This window comes from Corvus brachyrhynchos, unplaced genomic scaffold, assembly GCF_000691975.1.
Source record: "Corvus brachyrhynchos isolate BGI_N302 unplaced genomic scaffold, ASM69197v1 scaffold3, whole genome shotgun sequence".
Lineage (NCBI taxonomy): Eukaryota > Metazoa > Chordata > Aves > Passeriformes > Corvidae > Corvus > Corvus brachyrhynchos.
This window is the reverse complement of record NW_008237619.1, coordinates 7,891,524-7,917,992: the sequence shown is the minus strand read 5'-3', so window position 1 is coordinate 7,917,992 and position 26,469 is coordinate 7,891,524. Positions and strand designations below refer to the sequence as shown.

General features: G+C 44.9%; 2 protein-coding genes across 3 annotated transcripts in view; both read left to right on the top strand.

Annotated features, from left to right (window-relative positions):
- The first annotated feature begins 227 nt into the window (after window positions 1-227).
- Window positions 228-9,791, top strand: LOC103613893 (galactosylgalactosylxylosylprotein 3-beta-glucuronosyltransferase 1). 2 transcript variants are annotated; one of them, XM_017731912.1, is made up of 5 exons: window positions 228-397; window positions 729-1,264; window positions 2,522-2,818; window positions 3,319-3,426; window positions 6,430-9,791. In XM_017731912.1, the coding sequence occupies exons 1-4, from the start codon at window positions 286-288 to the stop codon at window positions 3,403-3,405; spliced, it is 1,032 nt and encodes a 343-aa protein (XP_017587401.1). In that variant the 5' UTR covers window positions 228-285; the 3' UTR covers window positions 3,406-3,426; window positions 6,430-9,791. The 2 variants fall into 2 exon arrangements, with proteins under 2 accessions (XP_017587401.1, XP_008629972.1); XM_008631750.2 differs by having other exon boundaries at window positions 229-397; window positions 726-1,264.
- A 3,789-nt stretch (window positions 9,792-13,580) lies between these two features.
- LOC103613892 (beta-1,4-galactosyltransferase 3-like) overlaps window positions 13,581-26,469 on the top strand; it is a 14,579-nt gene continuing 1,690 nt past the window's right edge. Inside the window, exons 1-5 of the mRNA XM_008631749.2 lie at window positions 13,581-14,148; window positions 21,005-21,240; window positions 22,832-23,022; window positions 23,630-23,752; window positions 26,456-26,466. Of these exons, the coding sequence (XP_008629971.1) occupies window positions 13,911-14,148; window positions 21,005-21,240; window positions 22,832-23,022; window positions 23,630-23,752; window positions 26,456-26,466 (799 nt within the window). The 5' untranslated portion in view covers window positions 13,581-13,910. The remainder of the gene's footprint in view (window positions 14,149-21,004; window positions 21,241-22,831; window positions 23,023-23,629; window positions 23,753-26,455; window positions 26,467-26,469) is intronic.

Sequence of the window (26,469 nt, the reverse complement as noted above, 5' to 3'; positions counted from 1 at the left end):
ACAACCCTAAGTCAAGGACAGTGGTTTCATCACGGAATAGTGGGAGGTTCTTTATAGCAATAGAAATAGCTAAAAGTTTCTATTCAATAGCACCAAAGCTGGATAATGGTTTGGACCTGCAACGTTAATGGAGCTCCTTGTAAACTTAGACAACGCTTTGCTGGATCAGGGCCAAACATTTGTCGTGCCTCCCTGCATTTTCGGTGTCTGATATTTCGGAGGCCTTATTCTTTTTTCTTTTCTGAAAGGTAGAGAGATGCCTGGGCATTGGAAGCTCCCTGCAGCATGCTGAGGAGACGTAACCTTCTTACCACGCTCCTGATTGCCTTGCCATGGGCTCTTCTCCTAACCTTGTGGCACCAGTATCCAACCACCCACTACCTCAGCCTGCTGAGAAGTAAGTGCAAAAGGTCTGCTGTTGGTGTGCTGGTGGCTGTGGTGATTTCTGGTGTGAACCCTGAGCAGGAGATGCTCTCTCATGGGATGGGTTAAACAAAGACAAACTTGCCTGAAAGCCCCCTCGGGGTCTGCCAACAGCAGGAACATAAAGTGTTCTTGAGAGCACATTAAACATGCACCTTAGGCTGGCTTTGGGAAGAGGATGTTGTTGTGCTAAGCACTAACTCCAGACAGATGTGTGCCTCCCTGGACAGGAGGCGGCCCAACAGTTATTAGTCCTCTGACATCTTCTTTTTCTTCCTCTTTCTTCCTTCCTTTTGCCCCAGAAGAGACAGACGAGAACGTGACCTCTAAAGTTCTCCTTAATGGTACATCTGCACTGAGAGAAGAAGGCTTCTCATCATGCACTCGGCAGCAGCAAAGCGTAGGGGCAACGCCTAAAATCATCCAGAATTATGTGTACTCCAGGCCTCCCCCATGGTCAGACACCCTGCCAACTATCTTTGTTATCACCCCTACCTATACCCGGCCAGTGCAAAAAGCTGAGCTGACCCGTCTGGCCAACACCTTCCTCCACGTACAGAACCTGCACTGGGTGGTGGTGGAGGACTCTCCACGGAGGACCAACCTTGTATCCAACCTGCTGGAGAAGGCTGGGCTCAACTTCACCCACCTCAACGTAGAGACACCCAAGAGCCTGAAGCTGGGTCTGTCCTGGATCCCATCCCACACCCCAAGAGGGACACTACAGAGGAACCTGGGGCTGCACTGGCTGAGGGACAGCTTCAGCAACACCGCACCACCAGAAGGGGTAGTCTATTTTGCCGATGATGATAACACCTACAGCCTGGAGCTCTTTGAGGAGGTAAGAGACATAAAATTACATGGGACAGAAAAGCAGGATAGAGCTGCAGAGCCTCTTAAGCCCAGTTGTACTTGCAAAGACCTCACCCACTCTGCATGCAGTGGCAGCTGGGTATAGGACAGATGCAAGCCTGTAGTTATGTAAACCCAGTAGCCAGTGCTCTAAAGGGCTGAAAGGGCAAAAAACACATTTGCCATGCTATAGGCTGCAGATGTGAACAGCCACTCACACACCATTGCACCAGCTAGGGTTCTCCCTGCCAGGGAACACAGGATACATACCTCAGAATTTATGCATCTCCTCAGGGAGAGCTGACCAAGTTTAAATAAGCACCAAAGACAAACTTCTGGAAAGGCATAAATCTGCACTGTTGTTGGGAAGAGATGATAGAAAGGGATGATAGAAAAGTTGTCTGACTTTCTCCTTGACTGCCCTTCAGTTCTTCAAGTTCCAGCCACAACAGGGCTGTGCCTCTGGGATCACAGAAGCTTGCCCAGACTTCTGCTGGAAACCTGGCGTTTGTGAGTTGCCAAGCCCTTGTAAACTTGCAAAAATCCAGTAAACTCCCTTGTCACCCATTTAAGCCAAACTGTACTAAGCCACTTGAAGAGCAGAATTATGCATCAGAACATATTTCCAGTTTTCAGAGTTGTTAGGTCTCTGTTAAGCTCATCCTTTCTTACTTCTTTCCAGGTCCTTTCTGACAATTTCAATAAACCTCCACAATTTAAGGCAGTAGCCATGGTTGGAAAAACAAGGCAGGAGGTAGGGGGAGAAATTGCAATAGGTGAGGATGAAGATTAATCAGTCAGGGAGGGAGATTACTTGCATGAGTGTGAAGGTGGAGTGAGTGGAGCTGATAATACAGAGCTAGAGGCCTGGTAGAAGTAGTAGTACAAAAGTACAGAAGTACAAAAATGATAAAATTCTACCATAACAAAAAGGTGAAAGTGCAAATGGGATGAGAAAACCAGAGGTTTTCATTCTTCTGAGGGACTGAATGTGGGCACAAAAAAGCAGTGAGTTTGGTGTTCAGAGAATAATGTGCTAAAAACTTGCCTCGTGGCCGTGGAAGCTGTAGCTCTTCAAGCAGCAGCACAGGTAAAGTAGAGTTTGTGCTGCCTAGAGCAGTGTGGTTGCCTAGGAAGTCAATGGGGGAGGACAGGTGCCAATGAAAGCAGAGGATGGTGCACTAAGGGGTTGGGACAAACGTGGTGGGGTCGAATTCTCACAGCACTGTCTCTTTCTGGCACACAGATGCGCTACACAAGGAGGGTCTCAGTCTGGCCAGTGGCTTTTGTCGGGGGGCTGCGATATGAATCCCCAAAAGTGAGCCCAGCAGGGAAGGTGGTGGGCTGGAAAACCGTCTTTGACCCTAACCGGCCCTTTGCTATTGACATGGCCGGATTTGCTATCAGCATCAAGTTGATTTTGGAGAAGCCTCATGCCAGTTTCAAGCTGGAGGGAGTTAAAGGAGGCTACCAGGAAACCAGTCTGCTGAAGGATCTAGTGACTATGGACGGGCTGGAGCCCAAAGCAGCCAACTGCACAAAGGTGAGTAGGACAAGAAATCTGGAAGATACAGTCTCCTTGCTGGGTCCTGGCTGTTTTTACAGCCTCCTGCCACACCCCTCCACCTTCCAGTGTGCCTGCCCTGTGCTGGCACATGTCAGTGCCAAATGATGCTGGGACAGACAGATGGACAAAGCCTGCTAAATTCTTCACAGATGTGAAGCTCAGAGAAAGCTGAGGAGCAGTGCTGTGCATTCTCTGTTATTAAAGAGTCTCAGATGTACAATTTGTGCCCAGATTGCTTCTCCAAAATCCAGGATTGGCAGGGGGTTGAGCCTGGAATTTTGGTCAAGAATGATCCCTCCTCCTTGTCACTGTTTCATGTGCCCATGAAGTGTCTCCCAGGATCAAGCCCTTTGAATGACATGCTTCAAACAGCTGTGAGCCTCAGGTTTCTGAGGATGCCATCCGATCAATGGGTGCAGTACTGTTGTTGTTTCCATGGCAGTCAGAATGCCTGAACTCTTTGTGATTCCCTCTAGGTGTTGGTCTGGCACACAAGAACTGAGAGGCCCACTCTGGTTAATGAAGGCAAGCGTGGGTTTACAGACCCCAGAGTAGAGGTGTAAGCAGAGAGCCAGCTCCAGGGTGTGAGTATCTTTGTCTTTATTGTTTTTAGCAAGGCAAATAATCTGTACCTGTTTCCTTATTTCTACTATTATTTCCTCAAAAACTGCATATGTAACTGCTCCAGTAATTCACCATGCCACCCTTTGGACAAGAAGTAGATTCTCATCTTTATCCATGTATGGTCTGTATTTCTTACTCATTCAAGCCTCCTTGCAGACCATGTGGGAGTTTTGCCTGACAGAGAGAAAAGTGACAGCAGAATCCCCCAGTTTCACTCAGTATTAATGACAAGCCAGATTCCTTGCCCCTGGACTCTTTAATCCAGCTCCAAACTCCCTTTGGTGTGGGAGTTGTCCTACAGCGTGGAACGAGATCCCACTCCTGCAGGCAGCCTTTCGTCCCAGCAGCCCTGCCACCTCTATAGTGCTTCAGGCATCCACCTTTTATCCTGCATGAACAGCTGTGGTGTGGGTGCAGCAGGGAAAGGCTGATGGAATGCTTACTTAGAGCACCTCAGAACAGGAACTGGCAAAGCACAGCCTACACAGACTCTCTCAGTCTGAGGTGCTACCAATGCTACCAGAGCTAGGACAGAGCCAGTTTCAGCAGCAGAATGGTGGATTATGGCAACCACCACAGGTGACGGCAGGAATGTATCAGAGATCATTGATATGTTCTTAGAAAGAGATTGATGATGAACAGGCTTCAGAGGAGCTATGACCTCCTCTGCCAGATGCCATGCCCTCTGATCTCAATGGCAAACTCCTATCCCAAAAGTCCCAAAAGAATAAAAGTATCCCAATTTCAGAGTACCCAGCTCTTTCTGAAATGACTTGTATCTGTGTCAGGACACAGGATGCTGAATGATTTTGTCCTTCTTTAGAAGATATTCCAGGACTGCTTTCAGTTTTGACCCCAATATACACCTCAGCTCAGCTGTACCAGTGAAAATAAAACTGACAGGTTTCCTACAGGCAGTCATGAGTATTTCAACTCCTGCACTGATCTCCTGTGTGCATCACTAGTAGCTGCACTCAACATTTCCACAGCACCTCATCATCTCTGAGTGACAGCCACACAAATAGTGCAAAGCAAGCCTAGTGCCTGCACACCCAGCAGCAGATGGAAGGGACAGGACTCAGGCACCTGAGCACAGACACCTGGTGCCACCATAGGGACCCTGGGGTAGCCTACCTGAACCTCCTACAGCACACAAACCCTGTACCATTTCTGACAGCTTTTTATTAATAGTTCAGATATCCTGGAAACCCATAAATGATGCACAATACCTGTGCTTAGGTGGCAGCTCCTCTTTTCACCAGCACTTCTGTGAGATCCACTAGCAGCAGCAGGCTCATTTTGCACTCTCATCCCTGCTGGGCCTGCAGTAGTCTAAAGCTATGATTGCCCAAACTCAGCTCATAAGGACTCAGAGTCCAGTTAACTGGTCTGGAGGAATCACCTACTTTGTAAAGGATGAGCAGGGCTATAAATCTCAGATAGATTAGACCCTCCTTGCCTGCTTGCCAGAGGAAGGGCTGACTGCTCCAATGGAGATGCAGAGTGCAGATGTGATGTTTTCACAAATGTGCCATTTATGGATGGGCACTTTAGTCCTCACCTCCCTCCCTGGCCAAACGCTCAGCCAGCCTCCACAAGAAATGCAATGCACCAGCTATGGATTCTCATGAGCATGGCTCCCCATGAGTCACTTGTTGTGGGAAAGGAAAGGAAAGCAACCATTCAAAAGATTAAGACACTGCCACTGATTCACCAGCAGGACTTGCACCTTTATCCAAGCCATCCTCTCCAACTGTTCCAAGCAGATTGTTGGCCGGGTCAGCCCTGCAGATTTTGAAGGATCTCTGCACTTGCATTAGCAGTGAATTTGACCACGATCCCTTTTGCACCACTGTCTGTCATGTGGGGGCAGCTGCTCTGACTCACCAAGTTGGCAGGTGGCATCTACTCCATGCAAGGTAAACTGCTTGACAATCAAGGGCAATCAAGCAAAATCCTTAGATTGCCTCTCTTAAAATTTTACACTGAGATCTCTGCTGAAGGCTACAGTGTTTTGCAGGTCCTTACTATCAAGGCTGCTGAGCTTCAGAGCCTTGATAGGCATGATCTAGATAAGCCAGTGCTGAGAAAAAAAAGAGGCAAAATTGCTCCCCTGAGGATCTTCAGTTCTTAGACACAATAGGAAGAATGTTTCCATCTTTCCCTCCTGCCAATTAGTCCTCCTTGAGGATCAGATCAAGCCAGTTAAGTCCAAGACCTCCCAGAGCCCTCCTTCCCTTTAAATCCTGCAGATGTGAGTGAGGCAGACATTGCTTGGTGTGGGATTTGGTACTCTCCTGATCTCTAGCTGGACCATGTGCATGGCTGCTTGAGACAGAGCAGCCAAAAGCTGTCACAGCATACATCCCTGCCGACTGTATTGAAACACCCTCGAAACACAGGCTTTGGCTTCTGAGAACAGGAGATGGAAATCAATTTCACCTCGTATTTTTCTTTGTTAAAGTCCTGAAAACTATCACAGAAGACTGGTGTTATAAAAACTACCTATTCTTATTGCTAACTTTTATTTACAGGCATCCAAAAGAGAAGAATGTGCTTAGGTTAGCATAGGACTCCTGCTGCCTTGTGAAATTTGGAAACAGAGAAGGTTCATCTGCATTTCAGAGCTTCCAGACAGACTGAATAGAGATTCTCAGATCTCATCCTCCTACTCTTTCTTTAAAAAAATTATCAAAGAAGTTAAAATAATGACTTAAAGTGCAGACAAAAAAAATCTGTCAGAAACTTTATCTAATTCGTAAATAAAAATCTCCCAGCTAAGACTCTAGTGCAGATAGAACAAGCAGCTCTTCAGCCATACCCCAGCCCAAAGCCATGCACAGTGTGGTTGAGGAACCTGTTTACTGATGCCTGCAAGGTGTTTGTCTGAGCCAGGGGATAGTCCTGTTACACTGGATGTTGTATTTACACCTTCTTACCTCACCTTGTGTTTGTTTTGACAGAGGCAGAGGGCTGTGATTGTTCCTGAAGTCCATCAGCAACCGTAGCAGCTGTGCACCCTGCCTGTCCTGCCCAGTGCTCTGCTCCACAGCTGGAGGATGATAAACACCCCCAAATGTCATCACTCCAAACAGCTCCACTGCCCAAAGAGGTGGTAATAAGGAGGGACAGAGCTGATGTGGTGCCCTGAGATCCTTCCCACCTGGGAGAGGAGTGCTTCCCTTCCCCACTGGGCCCTGTACTTTTAACCATTCATTATAACTTACTAGATGTGATCTTCATTCTCAGCTGTGCCAGCACAGAGGCTGAAATCCAGGACAGGTGCAGGTGCCACCAAAGGTCTCTCCTGGCATTTCGTGAAACCTGAGCTTCAGTACAGCAGCTGTGAGCTGCAGTAGTTCAAGGACAGGAGTTGTCACTAAAGCACAAACATGGACTTGTTGGCCTGAGGCTGGTGTGCTCTCAAAACAGCTTTAAAGTAAAGCTAGCACGAGAGTCCCTCCCTCTGAGGGATGCACTCCAATATGTACACAGATCAGCCTTCAGTGCTGGAGAGGAAGCTGTGCTGAAGAACCTCATTTGGGGTTTGGGAGTTCAGGGAGGATCTGGTACCTATCCCTCAGCTCAGATCTTGAACTGTCCCTGCTTAAAGTTGTTTTGGAAAACGCCATCTCAGATCCCCAGGCACAGAGCCCTCTGGATGAAGTTCCTCTCCTGCTCAGGGAGACACGGCAGGTACTGTACCTCAAAGGCCATGCCTCCGTGTCTTGCTGCAGAGACCAGAAAGCAGGGGCAAAGATGGGTGGACTTGAATGTGTTCAAAGCCTGGAAGCCTGCTGCAGCACTATCAGGTGCTTCAGTAGCCTCAAATCATGTGCATGGACTTGCTTCCTAGACCTCCAGAGAGGAAGACAACTCTCTGAGAGGGAGGTGGGTGAAAAGTGCTCGGAGAAGAGTAACCCTCAGCCTGCACTCATCTGCTGTGAGAACATCAAGGAATTTGGAGACATCACCGGGATACCTATCTTGAACACATACAAGACAACTGAAATAACAAGCGTGGCAAGGTTTTCCAGCTGAACTTTGAGAGGAGTATGTGGTGCTGTGAAGAGAGAGGAGTCAGTGTCATGTGGAAGGGTTTCCCTTTCCCTCAATAAAACAGGAAGACGGCCAGGTGGGAGGCAGCCTACAAAACAGGAGGTGCAAATGAGGACCGAAGGAAAGATGCACTGGATTAAAAGCACAAGTGTTGGTACCATATGTGTGCGTGGGGAGTGGTGTCGCTGTGACTTTTCCAGGAAGATTCCTTGAATGACCCAGAAACCTGTCTGAGCATATCTTTAAAACATTCTTCACTCAGGCCATGAGAAACAAGGCTTTAGGCATTCAAAACACATCAAGGATGTCACAGCTGGGAGGAAGTTGTAAGCAACTGAGTCATCCCTTGCCCAAGAAATTCTGGGCTAGCAGGAATCTTATTTATTTTTTGATTTATTTATACTAGAATTCTTCTCTGCCTATTCCTTGTTTAATTTTGGTTTTTAGCTTAGGTCATGTGACATATTCATGAAGAAAGAATATTTTCCCCCTTGCCTCAGAACAGTAGAGCTTGGTGATCGCCAATGAATGTCGTGTGTTCTGGGCTCCCTGGGGTTTCTTTACAATGGTATCTTAAACTGGCAAAATAATCAGAAACACAGCAAGGGGGGCAGTACAGCGAAGGAAATTACAGTTCCTTTATGCAACAGACATGGGTGGCACTAAGTTTCTGGCTCCCAAGCAATCACAGTGAGGTAAAAACATGAGCAAAGGACTGCCTCACTGAGCAGACAGTCCCCATGGGATCTCAGGAAGCCTCCATGAAGGGGGCTCTTTGAAGGGTATCTGAGAGAGGGAGTTGATCCATATTCCTTCAATGGAAAAGGAGCAGCCACACATCCTGCTATAGGAGGGGGCCAAAGTATGGGAGGGGCAAAGGGGATGAGATGCCTCCTTTCAGAGAGAGAGAGACAGAAGAAATCAAAGAATAGGCATCAATTAGAGAAATGGAGACTGCATTTAGTGAGACTAAGGCCAGGGTCTGTCTGGATGAACACACCAGCAGTACAGGCCCACCCTGCCAGCTGTCTCAACATGAAGAAAATACTGAATGGGCTGAGAACAGTGTCTTCTCTGGACCCTAGAAAGGTCTTACAGAGCAAGGGTATGGCATACTGGCACTGGTTAACATGAAGGAAGCCCAGCATCCACAGAATGCTTTTCACTCTGCATTTGTCATGGCTTTCTGTCCTGCCTTCTGCAGAAGGTAGCAGGGCTTGCACTCCAGTGGGCTTTGCCAACCCATCCTGCCACCACACAGGTGGGCTCAGTGCTTCTACCCAGCATTAACCCAAGACTAAGTCCCCTTTTTTGATGTTTCAATGAATGAGCAAGAGTGAGGGGATAAAGGAGTTGATTTATGATCCTCCATTTTCTCCTCTGAGATGGGCAAAGTTTCTGCCCGTATGAACAGGAGGAGATGTGGTGATTAATTCTCTGGCCTTTAATCTCACACAGGTCCTACCTAGGGTCTAGGCACTGACAGTGAGTGTTTGTAGCAAGGATCTATTCCCATTGCGACAGATGCCGCCACACACGTTTTTAGAGAGTTGTTCTCTCTACCTCCTTATAAGAAAGCAAAATTACTCCTTCTGTATGTACTATGCTGTCAGTTCAGTCTTGGTCAGAGTCAGCTCTCAAGACCAGCCCTATTGCACCATCTCCATTCTTGCCCCAGCCTGGCCCTGTGGAGCAGACCTTTTGTGAACCAAGAAGTTCTGTCAGTCACTACATTGTGCAGAACCAAGACCTTGTATGGACAGCATGAATGTATGCAGCTGATATTCCAGGCTAGCAGACATGTGGGCCTGTTCAGCACAAATACTCTTTTCCCTGTAGGGCAGCCTGAGGACAGCAAGGACTGCTGCTGGCCAAGGCATATCAGCTAAGGATGGCAAGTAACAGGCACCACAAGATGGTTGTTCACCAGCAGAGCTGGGTGGGAGAGCCCAGGACAGCAGCAGCATCGGGGTTACAGGCTTCAGGGGAAGTGAGTGCAGTAAGGAGGGAAGCCACAGAACAAGCCTGAAGTATTTAAACACAAGAAGAGGCATCCTAGCGCCTGGTTTTTACTAGCATATCAGTACTGATACTCATGTTCTCTGAGATTCATCCAACTCACCAACCAATGAATATTACTAACCTTTCCTGTTGCAGAAAATACTATTGATGAACAAAAGAGAATGTCGAGAAAGTACTTTTTAATGGTTATTTATTTATATTGAATGGTACTAGAGCATTATTAAATATGATGTGAATAGTATGATATTGCATTGTCTTGTCTGCAGCCTAAGTGCTTACTTCTTTTCCAGGAAAACACAGCAGAACCTATAATGGGAAAAGTATCTATTTTAGTCGTTCTCATTTCAAGGCTATTCATTTCACTCTTCATCTGACCTAAATGTTACAAGAGAAAGTCAAGCAAAAACACTTCAGGTCCCTGAGACCAGTGCCTGCATCATGGAGATAAAGGAAATAGGAGACAGAAGACTGTAGCCTAAACTCCATAGTCTCATGGCATCTCTAGCAGCCATTTTGGGCACGGTGCCCATCCCTACTGAGATTGCTCTGCAGAGGTGCTGACCATGCCTCAGAAGTGAGTGAGTGATGGTCAAAACATATTTTTTTGGCAGTCATTTCTCCATCCCAAAGGGAAGGGTGCCACAAGCTGTCTTAGTGAAATGTCTATTTGACAGGAGCCCACTTCTGGCTATTCCACAAGCCTGGGAGAAGCTTGGATATCCAGTTCCTGTTTCTAATGCTTTCACTAATTTACTCTGTCACTGGTCCAAGGTACACGACATCAGCTATCTGGGTTTTTTAACAACAGGGCACTCACCTCCCAAAAACATGGAAGCAGTTTTAAGACTCTTCTGAGGAAGCCTTGCTAAAAATTTAGCATACTAGAACACAAGCCAAATTGATACCTGTGTAATAAAAAAATCACATTCACAAAGGTGTTGCTAGAAGAACAATGTGCAGTTTACAAGCCAAGATCCTGCAAAAGGCTGAGAAAGAACTGCTGTGGCCAAAGTACCTGAAACATCCACCTCACCAGAAAACACAGTGTCATGGTTTAAAACCACCTCACCCCCCAAAAATGAGGAACAGCTCTGCTTGGCTGACAGATTCCACCTGCAGAAGGACTAATGCTACCTTCCTCTTCCCTTAATGGAAACCCTGGGGACTAGGAGGGCAGTGGAAAAGGCACATTGACCAGCACTGTATGAGCACCCAGCCTGGTATCACTGTGTTCCACCAGCTGCTCCTCCCCTCCTTGGGCCCTGCATTTTCAAGGCAAAGCTTCCCAAAGTCACTTTGCTGTACTTTCAGCAGGGATCTAGTGCAGCCCCCAGGAGACAGGGCATGGAGGAGAAAGGGAGAGAAAAAGAGCAAGCAAGAATGAATCTTATTAAGCAGGGTAAGGCACTTCTCTCAGTCTCTCATTATGTTCAGGCCCGACTGGAGGTGAAACCGCACTTGGAGGGAGGGAGGGAGGGAAAGCCCCCTCCCTTGGGACAATCCAGAGGCTCTCGCACAAACTTAATTTCAAGCTCTGTTGAAGATGGTGTTTGGTTTGGTTTAGTTTTTTTCTGTATGCATTCAATTTAATTTCCCAGGGAGTTGTGTGAAAATGAGAAAGGCAGACCTTTGACTGTGAAGCCAGCCCCGTGTCTGTTTCTTACAGATCCAGTCTCACATTGTTTTCCTCCATCACTGCCCTCAATAAATCTCTGCACAGAGGTTGCTAAAATGCCTGCCACCTCCCTTCCATGCTTCAGTGGAGACAGTTACATTATTTTTTTTGCATTTAAGCAATCCAATTCATTTTTAATTCAAAACACACCCTAGTTTCCACAGCTCTGTTTAAAACAGGAGCACTGTGACCTTGAAAAGGCTCAGACCTGCTGGCACCATGAAGTTCTGACCCCTACTTTGCTCTCTGGTCCCAACTTGCTTGCTTTGTGTTGAGGAGAAGGCTCAAGGTGGGTTTATAATCCACTCATTTCAGTGCTGATGGTTGAAGGGGAAGGAGAGGAACTGCAGTTGGTTTGGAAGGCTCCTGAGGGAGACATTTCTGGAGATTCAGCTCTCTGAGCCTGCACAGAAACACGTGCTGGCTGGCTCCTCTGCAGACAGCTGATCTGCCTAGCCGTATTTAGTTTTCCAGTCAGGAGAACAAATATACACACAGGTGAAAATACACATTGGGGTAGGCTGTTGCCTTTCCATCTGACCTGCTTCTTCTGCCCAAGAACTGGCACAGGGTAGCAATTTTTACAACTAAGCCCTGACTGCAAGGAAGTTAGCAGAGCCACTGATGAGGGACAGCTCTAGTGGGTCCAGCTTCAAACTTCTCCAAGACAGATGGAGGCAGACATGCTTTGTCCAAATTGTTCCTACATTGAGATTTCCTACTGTGATCCAAGGAAGGATTGCAAGCAAAACATAAAGCACTACTGGCCCTAAAACAATTGCTGTCTGCAACCCCAGATCATACCATGAAAATCTTGGTTCCCTTCTTTGTTTCATAGCTGATGCAGAGATTAATTCTTTCCTGTCCTTGGCATTGTACTTGCTGGAGCTATCAGCAGAACACTGAGTGTTGCTTTGTTTTATGGAGGGGAAGACAGGCAGGGTGGGTTTGCCATGATTGTAGAGGGAATGGCACAAGGAGAATGTCAACAGTAGAGACTCATTGTGGTGTATAAAAAAAACAACCTTTGCAGCAGCAGCATTGGGTGGGTTTCAGTAAAGCAAGACTTTGCCCAGGGAAAAGAAATGTTCTCTACATTTTTTATTTAAAAACCCAATTAAGTTAAAATCAAATGTGAAATGATGACAATTTGCATCCAGGCCTTAACCAATCCACTTAAATTGAATAATGGGTTGTTCTGTGCAGGAGAATGACTGAGATCAAGTTTCCCATAGATGTGTCCCATACATCTCAGTCCAACTCTGAAGCAAGAGTATTCCCAACTTCTCACAGAAGTGATATCACTCTGTCCCCCCATCTTCTTCCCATGCCACACCATTTGGAAGGCAAACAGCAGCACAAGCCTCACGAATCACAGAACAGGTAAGACTAGAAGGGGCCACTGGTGATCATCTGGTCCAACCCTCCCGCTCAAGCAGGGTCCCCTAGAGCACATTGCTCAGGACTGTGTTCATCTCCGGGGAAAGAGCCCCGCAGTCGGTCGGGGCAGCCTGTCCTGGTGCTCAGTGCTGTGCCTGGTCTGGGCCAGCACACACGGGCTGCCCGCCCAGCCAGCAGCTATGCCTTGGAGCGAGCGGGATGCTGGGCTCAGGGAACCTGTTCCCTCTCACAGGTACAGATTTCCTTTTAACTCCCCAGTGCAAACGCAGCCGACAACAACTCTGCTTTGAGGTCATGTAGCAATTTAATATCCGTAAAATGTCTTTTCCTCTGCTGCATTTAAGCAAAAGCAGGCACATGAGAACAGGCAGACGACTGACAGCACAATCTAAGCCCCATCTCTTTACAAAATCAGCCAGAGAAGAGAGGGGCATAAAAGCTGGAATTTTTAGGGGCAGCATGGCCATGGCAGGAGGGCTCTCACAGTGGCCATGCTCCTGTGGTCCCTTTAGGCACTGGCTGAGGTGCATCCATTCCAAAGAATCACAGAATCAATCAGGTTGGAAGAGACCTCTGAGATTATCGAGTCCAACTTATGACCGAACACCACAATGGCAACTAGACCATGGCACTGAGTGCCACGTCCAGTCCTTCCTCACACACCTCCAGGGATGGAGACTCCACCACCTCCCTGAGCAGCGCATTCCAATGTCTAAATTTCCATTCATCTCTCCCTGACCAGTTTAATAACCAGTTTAAAGTGGGGACAGCAGTCGGGTGTTGACCGAGGATACGACACGGGGTGCAGCCCAGCAGCCGCCCCTATCCCTCCACCTCCTCGCCCACAGCGGTTGCCGCCGAAAGAGGGGGCGAGGACTACACCTCCCAGCATGCTGCGCGGCACCACAGCCCGGCCGGGGCCCGCCCTGCCCCGCTCTGCATTCTGGGAGCTGTAGTCTCGCCGGAAGGCGGGCGGGGGTGGGCGGGTGCTGCGCCTGTGCCACAGCGAGCCCGTGCCGCTGCCCCGGGGCGCTGAGCGGGGTGGCCTCGCACATCTTGTTTCCTCCTCCAGCCCGCTCGGCACAGCTCGCACCGGGAAGGGGAGGTCTGGCTCTCGGCGTCCTGATGAAGCCCAGCGAGGGGAGCACGCTGCCGCCTCAGAAAGTTGGAGGAGAAGGAGAGAAGGAGAAGGTCTGCACAGCGATGTAGCCCAGAACGTGGAACGGCAGCCCGTGGAAGGCAGTTCAGCTCCTCACCGCCCTGATCCCGGAGCATGGGCTAAACACTATGATCCTCTCCCGTGTGGAAAATCATTGTTTTCTGCTGTTTGTGTTTGTCTTCCAAGCAATATTTATCCTGATCCTCTACCGAGGTGGACCTTCGAATGTGTTTCGCGGGTTTTTAGAGTCGCCTCAGGGGGCGGATTACTCGAAGCCCCATGATGTGTACACAAATCTCAGCTTGTTTACGCGGGCTCCCAGTGAGGACACGATGCCGTACTGCTCAGCGCAGTCCCCAGTCCTGGGTAGGTATGAACCATTCAAACACTATGGAAACGTGGTGTGAAAGAACCTCTTTGGTGTGTCATAACCCTGAACGTGTCATAAATGTAAGTTGTATCTTCTTCAAACTTTTCCACTTTGAAACAGGTGTGCTGATATACTTGCACTGATAAAATTTTCTCGTGTTAACTAACTTGTTTTTATTGGTTATGTGAGGAAAAGTATTTTGCTGCCCTAAAAATTTCCAGTATTAAGAGTTTGGTTACATAGATGTCAAGATTGTAGAGCAAGAGTGAAAACAGTGCACGGTGATAATATCAAGTTAGTAATACTTTTTTTTTCTTGGCAGTCCTGTGTAAAATGTCCCAACAATTCAGTAACTGCATAACAATGACCTCTGAGCCTTATATCAAGCCTGTAGTTCAATATAAATTGATTAAGTTGACTTGAAATATCATTTATATGAGGATGTATCTTGGCACCTTGTTCTTCATTGTAATCCTTTGGCCTATGATTGTTACACATCCTTTAGACTTAGAAACTACTCCATTAGACTGAAAATCTGGTCACAGGTTAATTTATATTTACAGTAGGACCAAACCAGAGCCCATCTTAGAAGCAGCATTCATCCAGCTGTTGCACTACTAAAACAGTTGAGAAATTTTAAGTCAGTACAAAGTCAAACCTATAAAGCAAGTGTGTTGGTGGTGAAGCTCAGGCAATAGTGAATCCCTTCGACTCAGCCAGCCATGAATGGATTAAGTGCCGTCAGCATGCACTTTCAGCTGGTTTGGGGCCATCACCTTCTTAGAATGCTCTGTAGCAAGTTGCTCTTGTCAGGTTTTTCCATACTGCATAGGTTTCTGCATGTCTAAGTGTTGTATACGCCTAGCCTTGGACCGCTGTTCAGCAGTGGCCCTGCTGTTCTGGGAACACATGGAGCCCGTTCAGAGCAAGTGGTTGACCTTGGTTCACGTGGAAGTTCTGTGGGAAGCCAGTGCTCTTGTGTCAAGTTGCTTACTTAGGTTAGAGAACTCTGCTGGGACCCTGTGGATGAGCCTGCTTAGACTGCAGTCTTTGTAACGATGCTTGTTCTTTTGAGGTGTTTCCTTTTTCCCCTGTTGCTTGCAATTGAATTACATACACGCAGTATGTGTGATGAAACTGTAGGATAACTCTGGGTGTATGTTTCAGCATTTCCCTCAGAAATGGCTCTACTAAATCCTGAAGTCCTGATAGCACAGAGCCTTTTTGCACAGGTGCAAGGTGTCACGGCCTCAGTGCACTGTAGCCCATCAGTTCTGGGAAGCTACAATTCCTTGTTTCAGGCTGAGTTCTTTTATTTGAAAAAGCACAGCAGAAACGTGACTGCACCTTATTTGTCTCCACTACTGATGAAAATCCTCTGTCCTAAAGAGTCAAATGAGACAGCTTTAGTGTCAAAGAAAAGAACCAAACAATGCTGCAGCTTGCCTGCAAACCATCAGATAAGCAAAAGCAGTGACGTATATGGAGGAGGCAGATGCAGAGTAAAATTACACTAATCTGTGCTCTTAGAGCTGTGAAATATTTTTAAGCACTCTTCTTCTCCCTGTCACCGGGAGTGCTGAGAAGAGGGGATTGTCCTGCAGGTGGTACTTTGGAGCTAAAATGGAATGTTAGTCATAGACAGAAACAAACAGTAAGTTGGCTGGGAGAAAAAAAATCCAACCATGAGGCAAAGTATTTGTGGAAGCTTTGCTGTATGAAAATACTGAGTTGAGCATATGAACCCTTGTTGAGGTGAAGCACAAGTTAATTTGGAGCACTGATACAGATTCAGCTTAAGGAAAATTAGGTGTCTGCTTGTAGTGGTTTGGTTCAAAATACTCATTACTTACTTGTTTACCTTCTGTGAGATAAGAATTAGGAGAAAGCAAAGTAGGCATAAAACTTAAAAGAACCCATGACACTGCTACAACTTAGCTTTTACACTCTGATATTTCCCTTTCAGTGTAGGAAGTAAATTACTACTTCTTGTATCACTGCATGCCAACCTCTTCTGGATGTTTTGCTTTTTTTTTTAACTGAGAAATGTGCTATTTTGTGAGGGAGTTGTCCTTTGTTTTGTATGTGATGGGCACATATGAATTGAGATATAAATACTTTATAAATGTCTTGAATAGTTGTTGCCATCGTCTCTCATGAGACGGTTGTTTCTTGGAAGCATTATACTGGAGAGAGCAATGCCTTTTAATATTAATTTCATCAACTCTATTAAATGAGATTTGAAATCAATTCTTGAGGACTCAGCCTCCAGTTCAGAGCTGATAATAAGTCACTGTGCCCACTCTAAAGCGTGTTAAAGTAACTGGAAGGAGGCCAAATGGCTTAAATGGTTTCTGCATCAGGGCTTTTATGAAGTGCAGCACTTTTTCCATTTATATATGTAGTAGATCATTTTGATAACTGTTTGAATGTAAATCAGCTTGCAGCTCATCTGTCTATTTCCTGTCTCCTGAATCTGCAGCAACTTGATTCTTCCAGGGCTGTGGAGTAAGAATTAAAGTGTAATTGCTAAATCTCTGCCTTAGAGGAACTAGACTCCTGCTGACTAGTGGTACTTTTTTAACTCCTAGTGGTGTCCAGTGAACGTTTTGTCACCAACTTGAAAAGCATTGCAGGTGTTCAGTGTCTTCACTAATACTGTGAATAAATTACTTGAGTTCCCTCAAAGGTTAAAGTTTCTACACAACTAACTGGTTTCTTCCTCCTTTCTTTTTAGGAAAAGCAAAGTGTTTATATGCCAGGGTTGTACTTCTTTAAACAGAACAAAGTAGCTTTTAAATTAGAAATCTGATTTTCTCACATTGCATGCAGGATGTCTTGTTTCAGTTCATCTTTTCCTCTCACAAGGAATGCTCTTTTCGATGCTAGAAGACTTGGCTTTTTTTTATTATTTCTGTTTTGGTTTAAAGGAGTACCTTCCTTCCTGCATGGTATGTGCTGAACAAATTGGTTTGGCCCGCGAGGACTTTAATAGTTGAAAGTTCTGTCTGTAACTCTGCTGTTTATAATTCACTCGTGCTATGGAAGGATTTTTTTCCAAGCCCTTCTTATAGCAGTTACTGCCTTTCAGTCCCATCTGTCATAACCTGTTCATGAGCAGGACCATCTGTTGTATTAAGTAGCTCCTGCTACATTTTTTAATGCTGCCAGTGTTTCTTCTCTTGGATTTAAGGAGAAATAAAAAGGTGACAGTGCTAATGCTGAGATTTATTTTCAGGTGCCATTGCAGCAGCCTTGTATTCTATCATTAGAAACTGACGCTTAAGTGAAAGCTGTTGGTCTGATTTTTAATTTTTTTTTCCCAAGCAGTGATAGAATTATACAACTATGACTCTGTTAATGTAGTGTGTGGTGCTGCACTATCTGAGTGCAGCATTCACCCATGCTACTGTTCCTGTTTGCTCATCTTGTGTAGGTTCTGATTGTTCTGATTGGACTCTGTAATTATAGCTGCAAACTCTAAATGTATAGAAAGGAGTTCAGAAGTCCTGGAGTTACTTTCATAAGGTGGGATAGATATGGTCAAAGTCAATAGATCACCTGACAGGCAAGTATGCTGCCTGGAAAGTAAAGCAAACAGGGAGTGTGCTGTCACTGGCACCAGCTGACAACACAGACAGGGAATTGTGAGGCCTAACTCTACACACTGAAGTTTCATATTCATTAAACACCCTCCGTGTGATGGTACAGCACAGAAACATCTTAGGAACCAGGCCATGGAAAAATTGCTTGGACACTTCAGGATGCTGATCCTGTACCCTGCCTCAACAGGGATCCTGTGCTTCCTGGTATGGCTAAGATGGGTTTTTCTTCCTTTCCCAAAGCTGCACTTTGGCAGTTTTGTTTATCCCTCTTTGGTCTCCAGCTTTCAACTGCTCTGTTCACATTTGGGATTTAATTGGATTAGATTGCATTAGCCTTTTGTTAGCTGGACAGCAGGGAGACATGAGAGGCAGAACGTAGCTTGTAGCCAAGGAGTATAGGGCAGCCAGAGGTTTTGGGGATATAAGTCACACTGATTTGGGGTTTTTTTTCTTCCCTTGGCATATTCTAGATTGAGTTTCTGAGCTGATTTGTTTGAGGTATGGAGCCAAGCAGCATGGGAGAACATGATATCTTGAAAAACCTGGAAAATGCAAATGTTACACTCCTGAATGGTATGCTTGGTTATGGAAGGAGAGAACAGGAGTGAAGCTATTCACATTGTCTTACTCATATTCTTACGTTCAAAGGAAAATCTTATTTTTTCTGGAATTTAAGGATTATTGCTGCAGAATCCTGCTCTGCAATACAGAGTCCCACGTGTTTTATAGAAAACAAAACCCTGCCTTTGTGGGAGAATAAAAGGGATTAATTCCCTTTCTTATTTTTTCCTTAGAGCAATGATCTATAGTTGAAATCTCTGAATATAATACTTCTTTAGCAAGCTCCAGTTGTCATCAAATCAGTGGTTAATAGTGCTTTAGTTGAAAGATCTGATAATCAATGAGTCCCTAAATCTAAACAGCAACTGAAACATGGGGGTCTAAAAGGTGGGAAAAGAAACTGTGTGCATGGAAGTAGGAAATAACACCATGAAATCTTCACTGTAAGTGTGACCTAGATTCATAGCCCACAGAATGATTCTCTGAAGAACTACCCTTCTGTTTCAGGTACAAATACATGGCAATGTACTCTGCTTTCCTGCTGCAGGTAATGCAGTGAAAATCAAATTCTTCTGTATTTTAAATAGTTGGAGAAGGACTGAAACGTGAATTTAAGAGTCAGCTCTTGCAAAATCTTGCTGACAAGCAAAAGTCAGGCTTTCTTTTTAAAAACGAACAAACAGAAACCAACAAAACCCATGCAGTGGGATTCAGACCAGACATTTTTGACAGCATGAGAAATGGTATCAGTGGCTCTTCAGACTGACCTTCAGGAAATGCCATTTGTGTGTTCCTTGGGGAAGAGAAGGAGACACTTACGAAGTATAGGTTTGCCCATTAGAAATGTGAGGTGTAACAACTTCCTCATGGTAGAAAAATGTTCCCCAGTTCTGAATGGACACTTTGAATTTTATGGCAAATTTAGTCCTTAAGCCCTGTTACTGCTCTAAAAAACCCCCAACCAACCCAAAGCCAACCAACCAAACCCCCCAAAAAAACCAAACCTCTAAAACCAGGGGAGAGATGTTGCTTCCTTGTGTGTCAGTTAAACAGGATATGGGTGCGGGCAGGCTCATTTTTTTGTTTGTTTGTTTTTGTTAGAACTGTAGCAGAGGCTTGAATATAGGATGGGCTGGAAGAAGCATATTCTGGACTCACCTGCTCATTTAGTCTTAGAACACAGCTGTACCTTTTCCTGCTCAAATAAAAGCTTCTAAACACCAGGCCTAAATATTTGCTCTCTCTCAGGCTTCATTGTCAGAAGGTTTTGAGAGAATAATTTATTTCAGTGGTTTAAGAGGGAGTCTGACTTACAAGATACTGAAAACCTGATTTAGGACAGCCATAGCATTAATTATCAGCTTGGAAAGAAAGGAAAGTCTTGTTTATAGCTATATAAAAAAACAACAACAAACTTGCCCTAAAGACTTCTGATGCAAAAGAACATTCTGCCTTTGGCAGCATGGCCTGCAAAGAATTTTTGAATAGAACTGTCATTTGAAATTGTCAGCTTCTAATTATGATTTAGGTGAAAGTTTTTCCCTAGTTCATTTAAGCAGTGGATGTTAATCTTGTTCTGCATCTGTGCTTTATTTTCTTAAAAGTTCCGAGTTGTAGGAAACCATTAAGACACACTGATTTGTATATAAATACAAGTCTTCTGCTACTTCTGGAAGCTTTTCTCACTACCCAGGAGGACAGGCATTTAAATAATTGTAGAATTTGTTTATTCATATTGTAGCAATGAAATTTGTGTTAAAATGGTAACTGACAGTTAATACTGACTCTTTTTCACTCGTGACTTGTCAGTATTTTTCCATCTGAAGAATGGAAGAATTCATGTGAAAATGCAGATTTATTTTAATTAGGTAAAAATTCTTGAACATATCCAGTATATTTTGTATTTAAAAATGAAGTGCTGAGTAGATGAACAACCATATATCATTTCTTTTGCTACCCTGTGCCTGTTCCTGAAAATGCATCTTTCTTCTTTCTCAGTTCTGTCATCTGCTTCTCCCAGCATTTTGAAGTACTGCCTGCTTGTCGCAGTGTATAAAATGAAATAACATAGCAAATACAGCCATTGTGGCATGTGATTATAACATCAAATTGAACTTGAAATGCTTTTAAAGGTAAAGCTGACATTTCCTAAAGCATTTGTATTCATCCAGGCTTTAAACTGTTTCTCCCCTGACCTGCTGAGTATCCACTTGTACATCTTTGTCCTTGAATCTCTTCTGAAAGAGGCTAAGAGAAATTTTCCAAATGGGTAGCAAAAGCAGATGTGTCTGTTCATCTTGAATAATTTTCAACGCTATTTCTTTCAGTGAATACATTTATTCAAGGATCTCATCTAAGCAACACAAGACTATAGTAGGCAGCCAATCCCAGGGAAAAGCAGCTGTGCAGCAGCCCAGTGAGACTTGCTGGCTGTGCCAGGACTCGGGATGCCTGGCAGGTAGCATGTCCTGCTGGTGCTGAGCCTGGCACCACTCGGTGCGGAGCCGGGGGAGGTGGCCAGCAGGCAGCGGTGAAATTTGTCACTGAGGCACATCTGTGTGGGCACTGTTAGCTGTTTTCTGGCGGGGCTGCTGTTTGAAGGACTGAATGTGGGTAGCTAATCTGGGAGGTCTGAATAAAGGTGGAGGAACATCACTGATGTTCCGTTTTCTGTGTCTCCTTACAGTTGGTCCATTAACCATCACCTTCAGGGTGCTTCCTAGTGAAAGGGTGATCATGAAGAGAAATCCTTTTGTTCAGCCTGGTGGCCACTACAGGCCACCTCACTGCTTTCCACGCTACAAATCCGCCATCCTTGTGGCCTACAGGAACCAGGAGAAGTACCTGCGCCATCTTCTCTACTATATCCATCCTTTCCTGCAGCGCCAGCAGCTCAGCTACACTATCTACCTGATTCAGCAGGTAAATCAATCTAAGTCACATGTGCCTGCTGGGAAGCTCAGCTACACCACTTAAGGGTTAGGCTCTGAACAAAAAATGTGACTCTTCTGATGTGGAAATACTGTTTTATGCATGGGCTGAGAGGAGGTCAGATATGTGCTGTCCCATCTCCATGGCTGTTAATGATTGAAATACCATACCACTTGTCAAGATCATCGTTCTGCTATTAATTGGTGCTGTTGTAGTTTTTTTTCCCTGGGGGTATGAACTTGTCACTAAGTGTTTGTGCTGGTTTGAAAGTAAACCAACAGGAGAAATTAATCCCCACACAACCACCTTGAGAAAGATTTCAGGTCAGAGTGACAATATAATAGAAAGATTACAATAAATGCCAAAAAACAGAAACACTGGCTTAAGCTGACAGAGTACAGCCTGTCCCCCGTTGGTCACGGTGGTGGTCACAGTCTGATTAAGTGATGGGTGCAGTGTCGAAAACAGTGATCCTGTGGAAGGTCTGGTCCTCATCTGGGTCCCTCAAGTGGTGGTGGTGGTGTCCCAAGTCCCCAAATCGAGATTATATGCGGTCAGGTTCTGGTGGTACCTCCCCCAGGGCGGGGAGTTTCACAGTGAAGTGGTGCAGTCCTATGAGTGATAGAATATTTTTCAGTCTTGATGGTCGATGCTGCTGTCTGTTCTGCTGGTGCCATTGAGTTCATGATGGCCACTTAGCAGAGACAACCCCTTCAGGATGAATGGGACTGCTGCTTCACCGGAGGGAGTTACCGCAGCTGAAGAAAAAGAAAGGCTCTCGTGCCTCGCAGGGTTGCTTCTTTTTTCCTATCTCATTTAACACCCAGCTCGTAGCCTGAGGGGTGGCGTGTGCACTGGGCAGCTACTGCGAACGACCCATCGTTAACAGTTTGTGAGAAAATGATGTAGAGGAAAGTAGAATACAGAGTTTGGTTACACCCCACATTAGCACTTTCCTTTTGTAACCCAAGACAGTGGTAACTTTTATTTTCCTCTTCTTGAGAGATTCGTGTGGTTTGTCTGTAGCTTGTCAGCGTGGAGACTAAATGCTGAAGTGAAGTTGGATATTTTTAGTCTGTATCAAGTACAAACATGTGGCTTGACCCTGCTGTGGCGCAGTCCGTGCAGGTGAAACAGCCTTTTGTACCTGAAGTGGGGTGGTGTTGCAAAAGATCAGTGGCAAGGGAGCAAGTTTTGGATTCATCAGTTAAAACCAACAGTTGATTGGGAGGCCAAAGACGCTTTTTTGTTTGACCAAGATCTGTTTTTCTCATTTGTAAGCCTTAATAAACAGCAGTCAGGGCAAAAGTGTTGCTGTGCAGATTACACCTGAGGATTGGCTTATGGGTGTCTTGAAAGTCAGCCTTCTTCAAGTGCCAACAGTGCACAGCCCCTGACACAGCAAAGCTGACAATTTTGAGTGTGTGGTGAAGAGGATGTGTGACATTTTCAAAGCTGGGAGCATGGAATTTGCAGCCAGTAATAAATCATTCAATTGAATAAGGCTTTTTGACTAAAACAGATTTTAACTGAGTTATTATCTTTGTTGTTTTGATGAAGAAATGTAGGTTTTCTTTTCCAGGTAGGGACTGGTTCATTTAACCGAGCAAAGCTGCTTAATGTTGGTGTCCGGGAAGCCATGAAGGATGAAGAGTGGGACTGCCTTGTCCTGCATGATGTTGACCTGGTCCCTGAGAATGATTATAACCTCTACATTTGTGATGAATACTATCCCAAGCACATGGCCAGTGCCATGGATAAATTTCAGTACACGTAAGTGCCTCCATTTGCTTCCTGTGGATATATTCCAATTGATTCACTTTCTCTTAGGAAGTATGGGTGGGAACAGTGAAAGACACAACCTTTATGAGGTTTTCTGTGTATTAGTTGTGCAGTAGTGACTTCCCTAGAAAAGGATATTCTTGACCCAAGCATGCAATCTTGAATGTTTCCTTGCTTGTAGTTCCCTGTTCCACAGTTAGCTCAGCTTGGCAAATGACTGGCAGGTTTCTCTTTGACTTTCCTTCAGGAAAAAAAGTATCAGGTTGGAGTATTGGGTCACGTGGAACATGATGTTGTAGGATACAGGTACTTCAAACTGATCCAAGAAATGAATTTTGAAACCAGCTTACTTTGGGGGAAGGTGGTGGGAATCAATGAGGGGACTTGGAACATCATGGGACTTACACTGGGGTTACTGTTCTGGGTTTGGCATTGTCATGACAGTGTCTGCAAATATGCAATTAATGTATGTGTGACTTGGATCACACTGTTAGTTGTGGAGGACAGGTATTAGCCTTCAATAGTGATGCTTTGGGTTTTGTTGATTGGGGTTTTTTGGGGGGGTGGTGTTTGTTTACTTGTTTGTTTTCTCTTTTAGTCTGCCATACAAGTCCTTTTTTGGGGGCGTGTCTGCTCTGACTCCAGAACATTACATGAAGATGAATGGGTTTCCCAACACATACTGGGGCGACAGTGGTGAAAATGATGACATTGCTACAAGGTACCAATGCACAAGACAGGCTTGAAATGGATTTAAGCTGGCAAGTGAAGCATAGCAGCACCCTCGGAAAGGAACCAAGACACTGTTCCTTCGTGTGCTTGCACTATCATTATAATCCCCAATGCTGTTGGTACTGGGAATGCTTAATGTCAGGAGATGCTCAGAACCTATGAATCCAACCACTGTGTGCTGGGAAAACAATGCTTTCTCATTTCTGGAGAGCGGAATGTTACTTCACATCCTTGTGCCTTCAGTGCAAGGGGTTATAACCACTTGTAGTTGATTAAGTGCCTCCCCAAGGGAGGGAAGGCATCTGCAAGCATGAGGAATAAGAAGGTACTTAACTAATTCTCAGACAGTTGGGAATTTAAGTTAAGTGCATTTAGGTTGCTCCAAGTGTTACCTAATCACTGATACTTGGCATTAAGGAACACAAGGAATTCTATCTTTTGTCTGCAGTGCTGGGTGATGGAGAAGCCTGTGTACCAGTGTGAGTCAGTGACAGCAAGAGTTGATGGTTTTTCTTGTACTTTGGTTGCCATGGCAGCAGCATTCTATAGACGAGTTTAGTTCCAGGTGCTCTGCCTAATGCGAATTCTTCAAGTACAGAATCGTGGCTGCAGCTTCTTTATTCAGCTTTGGAATTGCACTGTGCACCTTTATGATCCAGCACTGAGGCAGGCTCATGGGGAGTTTATAAAACTAAACTGACCATGGAAGCCTTTGTTATTTTTGTCTTGCATAATGTGACAAGTTACACGAGTTTTTTTTCAAAGCAGTATTCATCTGGGAATTGAAAGCCAGATCTTCTAACATAGAATTCCTCCTTTGCCTTTCAGAGAAAGCCAACTAAAAGGTTGTATGGTTGTTTAGAGAGTCAGCATTTATGAAAGGAAGAGAATGCCAGGAAAATAGGTCTTTACATCAAGCACTACAATACTGGGTCTATTCAGCTGTTCTTCATGTAGCTTAGGCATCTAATTTGGTTTTTGGTACCAGGGGTATAGACTCATGCCAGTTGTGCATAGGAGTGCGCTTCTTTGAAGAGAATCCTGGAAGGCAAGTGAATTATATAGCTCCCAAAATAGCCTTTTCTGGAAGGGAATTAGAGCAGATATTTTCAGAGAAAACTTACACTAATGATTAGCAATGTTTTGGCCCAGAGATACATGGAGGCCATGGGCAGTGCCTGTTAATGATTTATTCACATTCTGAAGTCTCAACCTGCAGAAGTTAGGAATGAACTGGCTGTTTTCTTCAATGACCAGCTGGGATCTGGGTTTTAGGAGGTGCTCAAGCACTTCTTACCATGTAGCAAAAAAATTAATGAATCTCTTTTTTTGACATTTCAATGTCCAGTTTCAAAAAGTTCTGTGCAAAGATGATTTTTTTTTCTAGGATCCTCCTTATTAAAAGCAGAGTTAATAAAAAAACCTGCCAGCTGCAACTTATAGTTGGCAGACTGCAGCACTCTATAATACAAGTCATAGCAAATACCAGGTTCTACCTTCTATTAGAAGAAAACACTACTCTAATTGGAGCCACTCATGTGTTAACATTTTCACCTACAGGAAAGACTGTTGGCCTCTTCTTAACAGTAAATGAATGTATTAACTGTTCCAGGCTACAGTTTTAGTCTTATTTTGCAATGCAAAAACCTGTAACAGCAAAGCTAGTTTAGTGTTCTTGCTTTTTTGTCTCTTCATGATTGAATGTGCCATAAGCTTATGTTCAGAAAACAAGAAACTTTGGCTAAAACTCCATCTGAAATAATAGTACTGTAACACTGTCAGTGAAGTGTTATAATCATCTGATGGCTCTAGCCTGACAAATATTTTCAGTTCCGTAGCCTTTCAGCTTCATAACATTCCTGTTGTATCAGATCCCGATGGAACACAGTCAAATGCTGCCAACATGCCAGTTAGATAATCTCAGTTGAGCAAACATTCATTCTTACATTCACAGGAATTTTCTCTGCCTAAGGGCTGTCCTGTGATAACAGAGGTTTGGTAGCCCTAGCACTATTAAAGGCACTTTTTACTGGCAAAGTAACATAGATGCTATCAGCAATGGGTTGGGGGTTGCTTGAAAGTCACCCAAAATGCTGGTTTTAGAAGCTCTGTTCTGGAATTCTGAGCCTTCAGTTCCTCTTTTCTTATCTAATGATCCTGCAGCTGAGCTTACATATGTTTGTCTGGTGCCTGTATTTATCCCTAATCTTTTATGAACCAGTCTAATCAGGCCATCTGAATGAATGGCACTTCTCAAAGAACAGAGAGGCTTAATCTGGGTTTGGAAACTCAGGACTGACTTCCTTTCAGAAACTGCAAGTTTGAGATTTTTTTAGTTTTGGGGGGGCTTTTTTATGTTTAGGTGATGGACCTTTAGGCAGCAAAAGCTCTGCTCTTAGGAGGAAGTGGAATAATGCTCATTTGTCAGATTCAGGGGAATTGCTCTTGAATGCTCTGTATGTTGAAGTTCATTCCCTGCTTGCTCTAATCCCCTTGTGCCCTGTCAAAGTGCACTGCAGCTGGGAGCTTTCTAGCCCAAGCCTGGCCTAGAGCCCGCTAGAGAAGATCATGTGGCCCTATGCTGCTTCTGCACTTTGTTTTTATTGCATTAACACTGAAAATCATCTCTGACTCTGAGCCTGGAAGTGGCATCTTGATGCCTAAGCAAACACATTTGTATGTTGTTTTAAAGGATTCACTTAGCAG

Excerpts from the sequence above, each read along its gene's own strand:
- LOC103613893 (XM_008631750.2), top strand. The coding sequence starts at position 286 with ATGCTGAGGAGACGTAACCTTCTTACCACGCTCCTGATTGCCTTGCCA. Across the intron at positions 398-725 it reads CTACCTCAGCCTGCTGAGAA|AAGAGACAGACGAGAACGTG; the intron begins GTAAGTGCAAAA and ends CTTTTGCCCCAG. Across the intron at positions 2,819-3,318 it reads AAGCAGCCAACTGCACAAAG|GTGTTGGTCTGGCACACAAG; the intron begins GTGAGTAGGACA and ends GATTCCCTCTAG.